At 53.0% G+C, this 13,078-nt stretch overlaps 1 protein-coding gene across 10 annotated transcripts in view; it reads right to left on the minus strand.

The window, feature by feature from the left end:
- Positions 1 to 13,078, minus strand: part of TRAPPC9 (trafficking protein particle complex subunit 9) — a 433,756-nt gene that overhangs the window by 305,672 nt on the left and 115,006 nt on the right. For all 10 annotated transcript variants that reach the window (XM_072949773.1, XM_072949771.1, XM_072949768.1 and 7 more), the window contains 4 exons: positions 8,381 to 8,466; positions 6,722 to 6,848; positions 3,673 to 3,805; positions 75 to 238 (listed from right to left, as the gene is read on the minus strand). In XM_072949773.1, coding sequence (XP_072805874.1) covers positions 75 to 238; positions 3,673 to 3,805; positions 6,722 to 6,848; positions 8,381 to 8,466 — 510 coding nt within the window. The remainder of the gene's footprint in view (positions 1 to 74; positions 239 to 3,672; positions 3,806 to 6,721; positions 6,849 to 8,380; positions 8,467 to 13,078) is intronic.

The following is a 13,078-nucleotide window of genomic DNA, read 5'->3' on the forward strand; positions in this document are numbered from 1 at the left end:
TTCTGAACACTGGTTATTTTAAGTGTATCTTCTGTAGATAAAAAAGATAAACATTTCTGCTTAAAAATGCCTACCTTTGGTGGTAAGAATTTTTGAGGTGACTTCCAGTTTCTCCAGTGGTTCCATCCCAATATTTTCCAGTTTAACGACCAGGTGCTGAGTTTCTCCATTGTAAAGCTGCACTGACACATTAGTAGATACTTCATCTCCAGAGGAAGGCTGCAATGAGTGTGCAGACCTAAAACAACAGTCATGATTACAATCAATTTTAGAAAGAAACAAAAGAAAGCCAATCGCACTTCAGAATTATTCACATCACTACACTTAAGCATTTCAGAACCGGGGACCAGGGAGCCTAGCTTTCACAGCTTAGCTTCGTCCAGCGACCAGGGACACACGGCCAAACCGCCACATGCCGAGTGCTGTCCACACACAGAAGTGCCCCGGGTCACTGGCGTGCCATCCACGTGATCACGCTCACCTGGCCTTACTTTCTCACGTGTGTATGAAGCATACAAATTTTTAATTATTGGATTAGATTGAGGGTAAAAATGAAACGGGATTAATTCAAATGATCCATGAGCATGGTGCACTCTCAAAAAAATTTTAAATCTTCTGTTCAGAAATGCCCTGGGAAAATCCACAGATTTAAGAAGAAAATTTAAATGAACCATTCCAAATGATAACATGGGAACTGGAGGAAAAGAAAAACAAGAAGAACACACAACAGCCTCTGTACCACAGGTAAACTGATAAGCAATACAGGCAAATTCCTGCCGTGACCCAGGGCGCGGGTGGGTCCCCGGCACCAGGCAGGTGAGGCCCTGGACCAGGTTGCGGGTGCAGCCCGAGGCCCGAGGCCCGAGGCCCCAGCATGACAGCCCTCAGTCTGAAGCTCTTGTCTGAGGTCCCTGACTGTCACGTGGCCCTGAGCGCTTACTACCCTGGGTGTCTCCCTCCCAACCCACAGGCAGCAAACCCACGTCTGGGCAAGGAGATCACGGAAGACCACAGTGGGGACAAGAACAGCCAACAACGAGAGAGGCGCTGCGGTGGGTGGGACTAAGGGGCACAGCTAAGCCGCACCTTCAGAAAGTCCAGAAAGTCACAGCACGAAGAATCGACATGAGTTTCTTTGTATTTTATATCTTTAAAGTCGTTCATGAGTCAAGAAATAAACCTCCTCTATCAAGGAAGGAAAAGCGATTCCTGTCCTCACGGTAATGACTTCTCTCCATATTTTAACATGTGGTCCTTCTCAGGTGAAAGCTGTTTGTAGTCAATTTGAATTTGCAGGGAAGGTGTTTGGAAAAACCAAGATGCAGCGAGCATGAATTACTTTGCCTCTCAGCAGACAGGATGCCAGCCCCTCTGGTGCAGCAGGAAAAGGAGGGAGAGGGCGGGGGATGACACAGCCACGGCCTGGCCAGGACACAGGCGCCCACTGTCCCAAAGCACAGCGTCCCACACACCAAGCACCGAGTCGGGATGAGACAAGGCCGGCCCTGGGAAGGGGCCAAGCCCAGGGCAAGTCGCGGCAGGAAGAGACGGCAGATGAGGCAGGGCCCCCAGGGAGGGGTTGCAGCTCGGCCCCAGGGGCACAGGAGCGCAGTGCTTCTTGGTGGGGAGGCGCTCCGGCGTGGTAACACAGCTCCCGTGGGCAATCCTCGGGAGGGAGGCGTGAGCCCCGCAGCAGCAAACCCTCTCTATTAAGGATGCGGCCGCCATCTCTCATCTGTGTCGGCGCGTCGGCCTCAGGACCGAGCAGCAACACGGCTGACCAGGACTCTCCCCGGCCGGCCGGTGCAACATCTGGCCCCTCTCCCTTTTCTCTCCCTGTCCTTCCTGACGCTCCTCTACGTCAGGGCCTGTAGCAGGGGTCTGTTCCTTCTCACTGCTGAGCTACAAGCACTCTGTCGCATGGAGGGGCCACATCTCGCTGGTCCGTTCAGCACCTGATGGGCATCAGGCTCTTTCCAGCTGCTAAAAATAATGGGGCCGTCAGCGTTCACAGACAAGGTTTTATGCTGATGCATGTTTCCATTTGCCTCAAGCAAACACAAGTTGCACTGTTGGGTCACATGGTAAATTTATGTGTAACCTTTCAAGAAAATGCCAAAGTGTGTCCTCCAAAATGGATGTACCATTTTCTACTCCCATCACAATGAATAAGGCTCCAGTTTCCCTGCCCCAGAAGCCCCGGCGCAGTCTGCCTTCAGATCACGGCCACCCTGGGGGATGTGAGCTGGAGTCTCACCGAGCTGCCTGTTCCACAGAGACAACGGCATCGCGTGTCTTTCCAGGCTGCTCGCTGGCTATTTGTGTGCATCTCCTGTGGTGAATTATCTACTCAAATCTTTAGTCAATTTTTAAAATGGTTGTTTGCCTCTTACTATTGAGTTTTAAGAGTTTTTATATGAATACCAGCTCTTCATCAGACACGTGACTTGCAAATATTTCCTCCCACCCTGTGCCTGGTCTTTTCATTGTCCTCGTGGTGGTGTCCTTGGAAGCACGAAGGTTTCTAGTTTTGATGACGCCCACTCTGTCAGCGTTTTCCTTTACAGATTCTGCATGTGCTGTCACAGCACAGGACGCCGCCCGACCCAAGGTCACCAAAATTTTCTGTTTCTTCTGAAAGTCTCACACTTTTAGCTCTCACAGTTAGTACCATGATGCCTTTTGAGCTCATTTTTCCCTGCATTTCATTTAAGTCCCACCCCCACGACGCGTTCTCCCACCTCTGGGGTCTCTCACAGGCGCTCCCTTTGCTAGAAAATTCTCCTGCCTCCACATTTCACACGGCTACCTCCCCTCACACCTGATGTCACCTCCTGGAAGGGATCTTCCCACAGCCCCATCGGAGTCCTCACACTAGCGGACGGTGACTGGCTCCCTGTCAATCTCTTCCTGTTGACGGTCACTTCCCGGGCAAGGCCCAGGGCTAGTGTGTTCATTCTCACAGCACTGGCATCCAGCACAGTGCCTGGCATCTGAAAGGGGCCATTAAATATGTGGCTGAGCTTTCAAAACATTTCAGAAAATGCCAAGATACATTTTATAAAAACAGCCCAAAGGATAAACATTAACGCATCGTCCATAAGAGCAAAACTTGAGGCAGTCCCAAATTCTGACAGCAACAAAATGGTGATGCCACTTTGAGATGTTTATGTGCTTCTTTAAGCAATTAAAACAAAAGTTTTAGCTTATGTCACATGGTTATGTAAACAGTAATGTATCATACATTTAACACAATGTGAGCTCAACTATTCAAAAAGAAATTTTTTTAATGGGTAGACACTGGAGGGAAACCCCACAAAGCACTGACAGTAATCCCCTCTCAGATTTCCCTTTCTTCTTTATGCTTCCCCATAATGCTTTTAAAAAACTTTTTTAATTTAAAAGACTATTTTTTAAAGAGATAAGAGGTTTTCTTAAATTCTCCAAAACTAGAACTATTTCTCACAAAAACTGTGATTCCAAAGGCTAATTCCACATTTTGTTCTGATCTCGGTAAGAACCAGTACAACTTTGTTCCGGTTTGCTGTTTGCCCACGTTCTGGCCATAAGACTCAGGCGCCCTCAGACCCGGCGCCACGTCAGAGGGCACACACGGCGGTGCTGCTAAGGGCCCCCCGGTTAGACAGTAGCCGGGGCACGAGCGGGCTCTACCTGGGCAGAGAGGTGCTGGCCTGCAGCCTGGGCAGAGCAGGGGTGACCTCGACTGTGCAGCCGTTGGTCTTTACTCCCGGAAGGTGGTCCAGCAAACAGTCACTGAAGACGCCGAAGACCGTGGTGTGGTAACCTGGGAACAAAAGGCAAAGCTTCACCCACCGGGAAAGGCTGCGCGGCTCACGCCCGCACCTTGAGGTGGCCCCCAGGAGTGACAGGAGCACAGAGCCCCTTTCCAAAGACCTGCGCTGAGATTCAGGCCCGGTCGCTTGCTGGGCTCACCTCCAGCTCCCGTACTCAACCCCGGAGACCCTCGGTGTCCTCAAGCGGAGAGTGGAGGTGGCAATGGCACCTGCATTCCTACTTCACAAGGCTCACTGGGTCCCAGCGACAGTGCATGTGAGACTCTTTGTAAATCTCACCCAACCTAATAATTAGTGTCTCATCCCTTTACTAATTTGCGTCTCAAATTTATCCACCTCTAAAATAAGAATGATAGTTTGTGTTCCTTTCCAGGACCTAATGCGACTTAATAAGTATTTGAAGAAATGATTCAAAATCTTCTGTTGAGAGATGAAAGTTCAAGAGTCAATTATTGTTATTATAACTGTTGCGTGATACACAGCAAGTCCGCTGGATGTGTACAAGAACTATAATTTAAGATTAGCAAATTTTCCATGAAAAAAAATCCTCCATTGGTTAGATAAGCACTTGAAATTGTTTAAGCAAAGCTTTAAAATGGCTTTTGAAATTTCAAGGGATAATTATTATCAATAATATTCACTTGTAACACAGTTAGATAATACCCAATGGCTAAATGCCTAGGGTGACAAATTTTCTGCATTCACATTAAACAGTCACACACTCAGCACAAGCAAGCTGTTATCTAGAGGGCAAATCAGGGCCCAGATACAGCCTCATCAACGCCCCCCAGGACCCTCTGCCAGTTTCCAACGGGCCCCTCAACTTAAAATAACTCCAATTCACAGAACCCATACTTCCTTCTTTTTAAAGTATGTTTCTTAAAAGACTAATTTAACCCGCGTTTTCTCCCCAGAAACCCACACCTAGCACAACGCACCCCCTTCCTGTTCCGTCAGTAAACCTGAGATAATGTGGCTCTGTCCACTAAGCAATCTTCGTTTTCAATTTCTTAATTAAAATCAGACTTTTCTCATTGACTGCTGAAGACAACTGCAAATAAACTTAAAATCTGATGACACACCCTCAGTGTTATGTCCAATAATACAAGGCCAGCCTTTTCCACTTCACACATACAGCACACCAAGTAACAAACACCGCCTCGTCTGCACCAGGGGTCAGGGCTGAGAACACCGTCACCAGGGCTGACGACTCCTCCAGGGACACACTGGGCACTGGTCGTGCTGCCCCGAATCCAGCCTTCCAGTCCTGGGCACCTCCTCTCTGATCTGCCCCTCTGCTCTGGTCCCAGCCACAGCTGGGCTCCGACATCTGGCATTTACTCCCTGGACTAGGCGGGGGCTTCCTTGTTGGTCTCCCTGCCTCCAGCCAGGCCTCACAGGTCCAGCCCGTTCTCCACACAGCAGTCAGGGGTCGCTCTGACCTGCCCATGGGACCATATCTCTCCTCCAATCAAGTAACGCAGCAGTGCACAGTCCTCAGCAGGATGTAGAAGGCCCCCTGGGTCTGCCCTCTGTCTGCCTCCCCGGCCCCGTCACTGCCACCCCTCTGCCTTGGACCAGGTGTTCTGAGCCGCCCCCAGCCCCCTCTGTGCCCTGCTCTCTCTCCCCACCAGGTAAGTAAGAGCCTGGCCAGATGTTCTTCCTGCTTGGATCCCCCCCACTCTCCGTCCCATTCACCCAGATAACTAACTCCTGGTTCACCTTCAAACCTCAGGGTCACATCCCAGGAGAAGTCCTCCTCCACCCACCCTGCCCTTCCTGGTCTCCCCTCCCCCATACCCCAGAAGCCGGGGCTTCACCCATCTCAGCAGTGGCTGCAACACATCCTCACCTAGGATGCTGTTGGCCTCACTGCTCGAGAGAGAGCACCCTTTCCTGGTGGATGTTTGTTCTTTCAGCCACCAAATAGCTACTGAAGACCTACTATGTGCCGGGTGGGAGGATGTAGCCAAGCAAGACAGACTTCAGGGATGAGGTGATGGGCTCTGGTTGAGATATGTCGTATGTGACGTGCCCATGAGACAGCCAAGGAGATGGCTGGTAAGCGGCTGGATATGCAGGTTCAGGAAAGGGGTCTGGACGGGAGACGTGCCCGGGGCATCAGTAGCATGTAAATGGGACCTGAAGCCAGGAAAGCAGAGGAGTCTGATGGGACTGCCTAGAGACAGCAGATGGAGAAAGAGGGGGAGGCGAGGGCAGAGCGAGGGAGTGGGGAGCAAAGGGGAGAGAAAGACGGGTGGGGAAGCAGGGCTGGGGAAGGAAGGAGAGGAAAGGGGAAGTGGGGGGGGGAGGACAGCGTCAGGGAAGACACTGACCGAGGACGGCAGGAGAGGCAGCAGAACGTGGGGAGGGCAGTCCCTGAGGCCAGGCAGGCGCCCCGGGAAGGAGGCGGGCAGTGGCACCAAAGGCTGCTGGGCAGGGAGCTGGACAACTGAATCGTAGGCCCCGGATTTAGCTGGAAAAATACTGCCCGTGGCCTCAGTGACAGCAGTTTTGGTGAACAGATGGCTAAACCCAGGACGCAGTGGGTTAGAGAACCAGCACAGGGGTGGAAAAGTGGATTCAGCGAGTATGGACTGTCTGCTGAGAGGGAGAGACGGGAGATGAGGCCACAGCGAGGGGGAACCGGGGGCCCGGGAGGGCTTCACTGTCGCGGGAGAGCCTTGGCGTGTCTGCAGGCCGCGGGGAGGACGGACAGCAGCGGGTGGTGCCCATCACGTCCTGCGCTCGCAAGGCGGTTCTCTCCGCGTCACCTCCCAAAGAAACACCGCCCGTCTGCTCCCTGTTAGTGGGTGAGGACTGCAGCGCGCGCGGAGCTGAGGGGCTCAGAGGGGCGGCGCAGGGGCCGACCACCCTCCTGACTGTGACCTGGACGTTCTCCTTACCGTGCACGGTGATCGTCCCTGCTGTCTGCGGGACCCCAACGAGCGTCACCGGGTACAGCCCGGACTCAGCCGGGAGGGAAAGCGCCGCAGGGAGAGACTCGAACTCCACGCCGCCGGTGAGCAGCCCCTGCAGCGGAAGGGGCGGGGCTGAGCGCGGCCACACCCAAACCCCCGGCCGCCCGGCCTGTCAGAAAGAAAACACCCCTTGGCGGCTCCGGGAGAGTCCACAGAGAGCCGTAGAGAGGCCCTCAGAGGGCAATTCACGCAAAACAGTCTCGAAACGGACAGCGCGGCGCTGGCTCCAACAACAGCTCCGGCTCAGTGGTGGCTCCGCCTGCTGTGTGCTTAATGTCTGTTCTGTTTCGCTGTTTTACTAAGTTGGAAAGTAAAAAAGAGAAAAAAATCCAATACTTTATTTACAATCGAAAAGAAAAATCATGAAGCGTGGAATACATCTTCAGTTAATATCCTTCCAGGGCATCTGTGACTCTCACGAAGTGCCGGGCTCTGCGCCTGACGACGAGCAAGACAGACTCCCTGGCCTCAAGGAGCTGCCCCACGGCTGCAGGGGCGTCAGAAGGTCACTGCAAGCCCCGACCGGGAGCTGCCTCCCCGGGCCAGCACGCTGTACAACAGGAGGAGGTCTGTTTTCTGAGTGACCTCAGGGCTCTAAGCTTAATACTTAGCTGAACTGCTAGGAGCCTCAGCGACTTGGGGAAACCATGCCTCATGCTGGAGGCCTAAACATCGTCTTCAGTAACCCCCAGTCTGCCTGGTGAACTCCCAGTCACCCTTGCGTCCTCAGCTGGGCCTTCCCTGACTCTCCACGTGAGTCCTGCAGCACCACAGCACTGGCTGCAGGCACAGCAGGGACACGTGGCATGGACCCTCTACAAGACACCTGCCTGGGGAGCCCGCCTCCCACCCTGAACCGGAGTCACAAAACCTCAGAGGAGAGCATCAACCAGCTCTCCAACACCCGCGCTCGTCACTGCAAAGGCACAGGGCGGCTCTGCGCACTGACGAGCACAGGCGAGGCTTGAGGAATGGACTCCACGGCGTGGGGGAGGGCTCTCCTCTGGAAACATGGATCCAGCTTGGAGAGCCAGTCCAAACCTCCTTCCCGCCGACTGTGCAATTAGGTGAGCAGCTCCAATGGGCACCACTGCAGAGCGAGCCACTAATGCCGTACATGGAAACAGAAACACAGCACAGAACTGCTCCCATGAGCCGAGCAGTGATTTATCCTCTTACCCTTCAGAGCGTGCGCTTCCTTAGACTTGATCATCTTATCATCTTGTAGCAGGAAAGTCACTGACACTGAGGGCCTGGCACAGTGTAGTCTCTGCAACCTCGCTGAACTCATGTAAATTGCAACATGACTATTGCAAATCTTATGTTGAATCAATTAAACTCGGCATGTGTTCAAATCTGAGACGTCTTTGTTCATTGACCCACACATTTAATGAGCACCACGCACTAAAGACACAGAAATGTCAAGGTGTGGTCTCCACTCAACAAAAGTTTACAATCTTTAGCAAAGCAAAGACAAAAACAGACATATATCATAGAAAGTGTGCCTCAAACATCAAGCAAAAAAAGTATTTTAATGGAAAGTTGATGGTTAGCCCAAAATGGTCAAATACTGGTGATACATACCATGTTTTCCACACGGAGTTCGAACGGCATTGGGTTATACACCATCAGCTGAACCTCACACACATCTCCCTGGACCCACTGGAAGTCTAGAAACACAAACACACAGGAACCCACTATTAGCCGGTGTTGCTGCATGTTTCACATGGTTTCAGAGGACTCCTCTTGCCATTTACTTTTCCAGTGAGGCAACTGGGCGTGGTGATCCCCTTGAGATAAACACCTTAACGCTGGTTTTACTGCTAGCTTTATCCGAAGCAAAGCAAGCCATCACTGCCCCTTGGACGCTTTGTGACTGATGTCTCTCTCCCTTGGTGCCACACGCAGCTTCACGAAACTGAAATCAACCCAGACAGCACTGTTCTTGATGCAGAGCCTTAGGTCACGAAGGCCTTCGCGGGCCCATAGGCTGGCACCCAGGAAGATGGCACTGTGGTCAATTTTGAGCGGCACACAGCATGACCCCTCTTTCCCCGCCCCGAGACTGTGAGGGGAGGTGGTGGCTTCCCCTCCCTGACCTCTCCCAGGTCAGCTACAGTTCAACACCTATAGGAGGCGGAATTCCAAGATGACTCCCAAGACCCTGGCCCCTGGTGTACACGCCCTGTGCAATCCTCTCCCCCTAAGTGCGGTCTGATGGTCAGGTTATGTCATGTAACAAAGGTAAAGGGATTTTTTGTATGTGATTAAGGCCCTCAGTCAGTGGACTCTGAGTTAATCAGGGGGTTATCCTGGGAGGGCTTGGTCCCATCAGACGAGCCCTTGGCTCACTAACCAAACCTACCCTAAGTGAAAAGATTCAAAGTGCGAGAGGGCGTATGGAGGAGGGCTTGTGGCAAGGACCCGAGCACAGCCTCCGTGAGCAGAAAGTGGTCCCTCTGATGGCCAGCAAGAGAGCGGGACCCTCAGCCCTACAACGTAAGTAGATGAGTGAAGAACCTGATGGAGCCTGGAAACAGATCCGCCCCAGTCGGGACTCCAGACAGGGACACAGCCCAGCTGACACTTGGGTGTGACCCTGCAAGACCCTGAGCAGAGGACCCAGCTAACAAGCACTGGACTAATGCTGGCAACAGTGAGAAAACCAATTTGTGTTCTTTAAGCCATTAAGTGTGTGGTCATTGGTTACACACCAAAAGAAAACAAACATGGTCCCCCTCCCCACTTCCACTGCCCTGTCCCTTCAAGACACTCCATTAGGCAACTCAGAAGGGACTTCCGGATCAAGCAATACATTGGGCAGATGCCCCAGCCAGCCCTTCACGGTGACCTGGTGAGGCAGGTACTCAAGGTCCAAACGGGCCAGTAAACCTGCTGGGAGTCACCAGGACATGGTGCAGCAGGGACTCAAGCCCAGGGCGGTGAACTTACAGAGGTGTCGAGAACGGACCCTAGTGGCTAAAGGGTTTTTTCTGGAGTTGAGACTAAGATTCACTGATTAGAATTCTTCAGTCTGGTAAGCTTTCACAAAGACACCAGTTTTTCCAAACACTCTGCACTGGGCCCCACACACAGACTAAGCCGGGTGCCCCCAAAACTGTGACACACAAACCAGAGCCAGTATCCTGGAATTACACAAAATGAACAAGGAGCCCAGCAGGTGAATTAGCTTTAAAGATGCCTGCGTGACCACTGGGCCTCTGGATGATGCACTGAAATGTCACCTTCATTCACCAGCAGGGAACACTGCCAGGCTAAACTCTGCCACCTGCGGCCCCCTGAGCCAGACTGCCGTCTGCCTGGCCCCAAAGCCTGTGCTCCCCTCACTCTGCCGCCCTCCCCCTCTTGGCTCCAGAAACCCAGGGCTCCTGCTTCCTCCAACCTGCCTCTCCTCACCCAGCCTCCGGGCCCTCAGGCAGAGAAGCTTCATGGGAGGCTCCCAGAAGTCACTCCCCAGAGCACACGGTGCCCGCAATGTCCCATCACTGGCGTTACTGAGCCCTTCACTGGCTCCGCGGTCAGCACCCCAGCCCTTTATTGCAGCCAATGAAAATGTTGTTTCAACAGGCTGCTACACCAACAGCTAAAGAACTGTCTTCTCTGTCAGTCAAAAGAGCGTGACTTTAAATCTCATGTTCCTGGGGTTCTGAAAGGAGCTGTCTGCACTAGTCCAGTCCTCGTCACTACAGGTAAACCAAGATCAATCCCCGATCACAGCAATAGTTCTTTTTTCTGAAAGGAGAGCATCTCCCTCCCGAGCTGGAGTGTGTCAAAGCACACGGGGGTGGGGGGGTCCCTTCCTCAATATTTTGTCCAGAAGCCGTGGGAAGGAAGAGCGCAGAGGGCCACCGAGCACCCACTGTACTGGGCCCTCCCTGCTCTGGCCTGCGCATCCCCGAGCATGTTCTCATCCGCAGACAGAGCAGCTTTCGGCGGCTTTTGTTGACAAGCTCGCCTCTTTCCACCAGGCCAGGGCACTCCCGATTCCTCCCTGCAGCCCAGCACCTACACAGGGCACACAACGGCTACTCAGAGCCGAACAGGAACAGCCGCCGGGCACTGTGGGAACGTGATGTCACCTGAGCCTCGGAAGAACCCCCTCAGGGTGCTTCTCACCACCCCCCACCATAGACAGCACAACCACAGCCCAGCGAGGCCAAGCGGCAGCCCACGGCCATCCGACAGCTATGGCCAGTCCAGGCCACCACACTCCCTCGAGGGCGGCTGTTGACCTCGGCACGACACCTGGCCACACCACCAAGTCCCAGCACAAATCACACAAAACCCCTCACGCCACTGTGCCCCCTCATGGGACACGGGCAGCGTCACCTCTGCCTGGGGTCACGGGGATGCTGGCGACGCTAGCCACGTGCAGACAGAAAGACTGGTAGGTACCTCATTCCAAGTCAGACCGGAAAGCAGTCTCAACAAGTGCCCTCCGGGGTTTCTCCCCCTCTCATATTCTGCACCCCCTGCTGTAATAACCCCCCAATTATACACAAAGGTTCACTCATAGAGACTGTGATTCTGGGTTAAAGACGTGATTATTCAAACCTCTAGGCAGGCACTCGTTGATGAGTCTATTGCCAAAAAGATATTAGAAGCCACAGAGTAAAATCACATTTTCCTACCCATCGGTATTCAACACATAACATGAATTTTGGTTGAAGTTTCCGTTACATCCCAGAAAAAAATCCTGCATCAACCACTGAATTTATCCCCAGCCCAGACGAACAGGTGCTTCTCGCTGTCACGAAGAGCCATATTGAAAGGAAAAGTCCCTGGGCTTCGAGTCTTGAACCAGGGCCAGGGCCAGCCACTTACTAGCTCTCTGAACTAGGCCAGGATTTATATTCACTCAGGTTTAACCTTCCCACCTGTAAACTGGGAACAATACCTGCAGCGTCAGGCAGTTACGAGAATCACTGAATGAGGCTGAAGCCCCCGCAGCAAATGCAGAGTATTCTTTTCATAAAAGGAGGCTTCAGCAGTTTTTTAAGATTAGAGAGAAAAAAATGAAGAGGCAAGGCCAGCTCCATGGGCTATTTTTCAAGGTCATTATCCCAAATTTTTTCCTTTATTTTCTTCTTATTTTAACTAGAGCCCTCCGAGCCACACCTTAGAAGCCCACCTGCTCCTCAGGACAGCTCTGCTCTCTGAGTGAGCGGCCTCTCTGGGCGGGGCAGCCTGGGGGTGGGGGAGCCCCACAGGAGGCACAGCCAGCACACAGCCCTGAGGCTGGAACCAGAAGGTCACGGTCAAGGAACACAAAGGAGCTGCTGGCTGGGCCCAAACAGCAGGAAAGGAAAAGGTGGGAGGTGAGCGTGAAGGCGGACGGAGTGTGCGGGGCAGGGTTAAGAGGTGCGTGCCGCCTGCTCTACAGGTGCGGGGGGGTGCAGGTACAGCAGGACACCCCCATCCTGGGAGGTCAGGATGCCTTCTCCTACATCGAGGGTTTAGAAATTAAGAGGAAAAAGAGAAGACAGAAAAGTGAAGCAAGCACTGGATTTCAGAAGCAGAGTGTAAAAGTCCTGCAGGTCTTCCACTGAAACCGCTCGCGGGGAATCAGCGTCACCAGCCAGGGACGGGGCTCTCCACCCTTTAGCTCTGTCACTGCGACTCGCACCCACCCCAATCTCAAAATGCGAGGGGCCTGAGGAGGGGGAGCTGAGGAGGAAGGAGGCCCGCAGCACGGCCAGACTTCAGGAGGGACCGGAGGGGCAGGGTGGCGGCACATGTGAGCGTGGGAGTCCGCCGTGAGGAAGCGGCGGGCGGGCCGCAGGCTGGGAAGAGGCCAGGAAGCTCAGCATGCAGGGAATCTCAGGATGAGAGAGTTCCGCTCCCAACCCACCTTGAGACACAAAGACATCGCTCCTTGCTGAGTCACCAGGCCTCGCAGGAGCGGCTGTCATTAGCACAACACAAAATGGGGGCTGCCAGTGTTCAAAACAGATGATGATACAACATCCAAATGCCCCCGTCACCCCTGAACCTCCTTAGATGATTCAGAAGTCACTCCAGCCTTGGAAAATCACCCTGATCTCCAAGAATCTCTCTTCTGTAGTTTACATAAGTCTCAGATAACAGAGCTCTTCCGGTTTCTAGATTCCACAGAAACCACCTTTTATGAAACAGATATTTTCAAAACTCTGATCTATAAGCAACGGCTTGACAGAGGCAGCAGAGGTAGAAGAAAGCTCTGTGGGTTCACACGTGCACGAATGAACTGGAACCAGGTCTAAGGACCTGAAACCTAGCAGA

Source organism: Vicugna pacos, chromosome 25 (assembly GCF_048564905.1).
Source record: "Vicugna pacos chromosome 25, VicPac4, whole genome shotgun sequence".
In the NCBI taxonomy this organism is placed as follows: Eukaryota; Metazoa; Chordata; class Mammalia; order Artiodactyla; family Camelidae; genus Vicugna; species Vicugna pacos.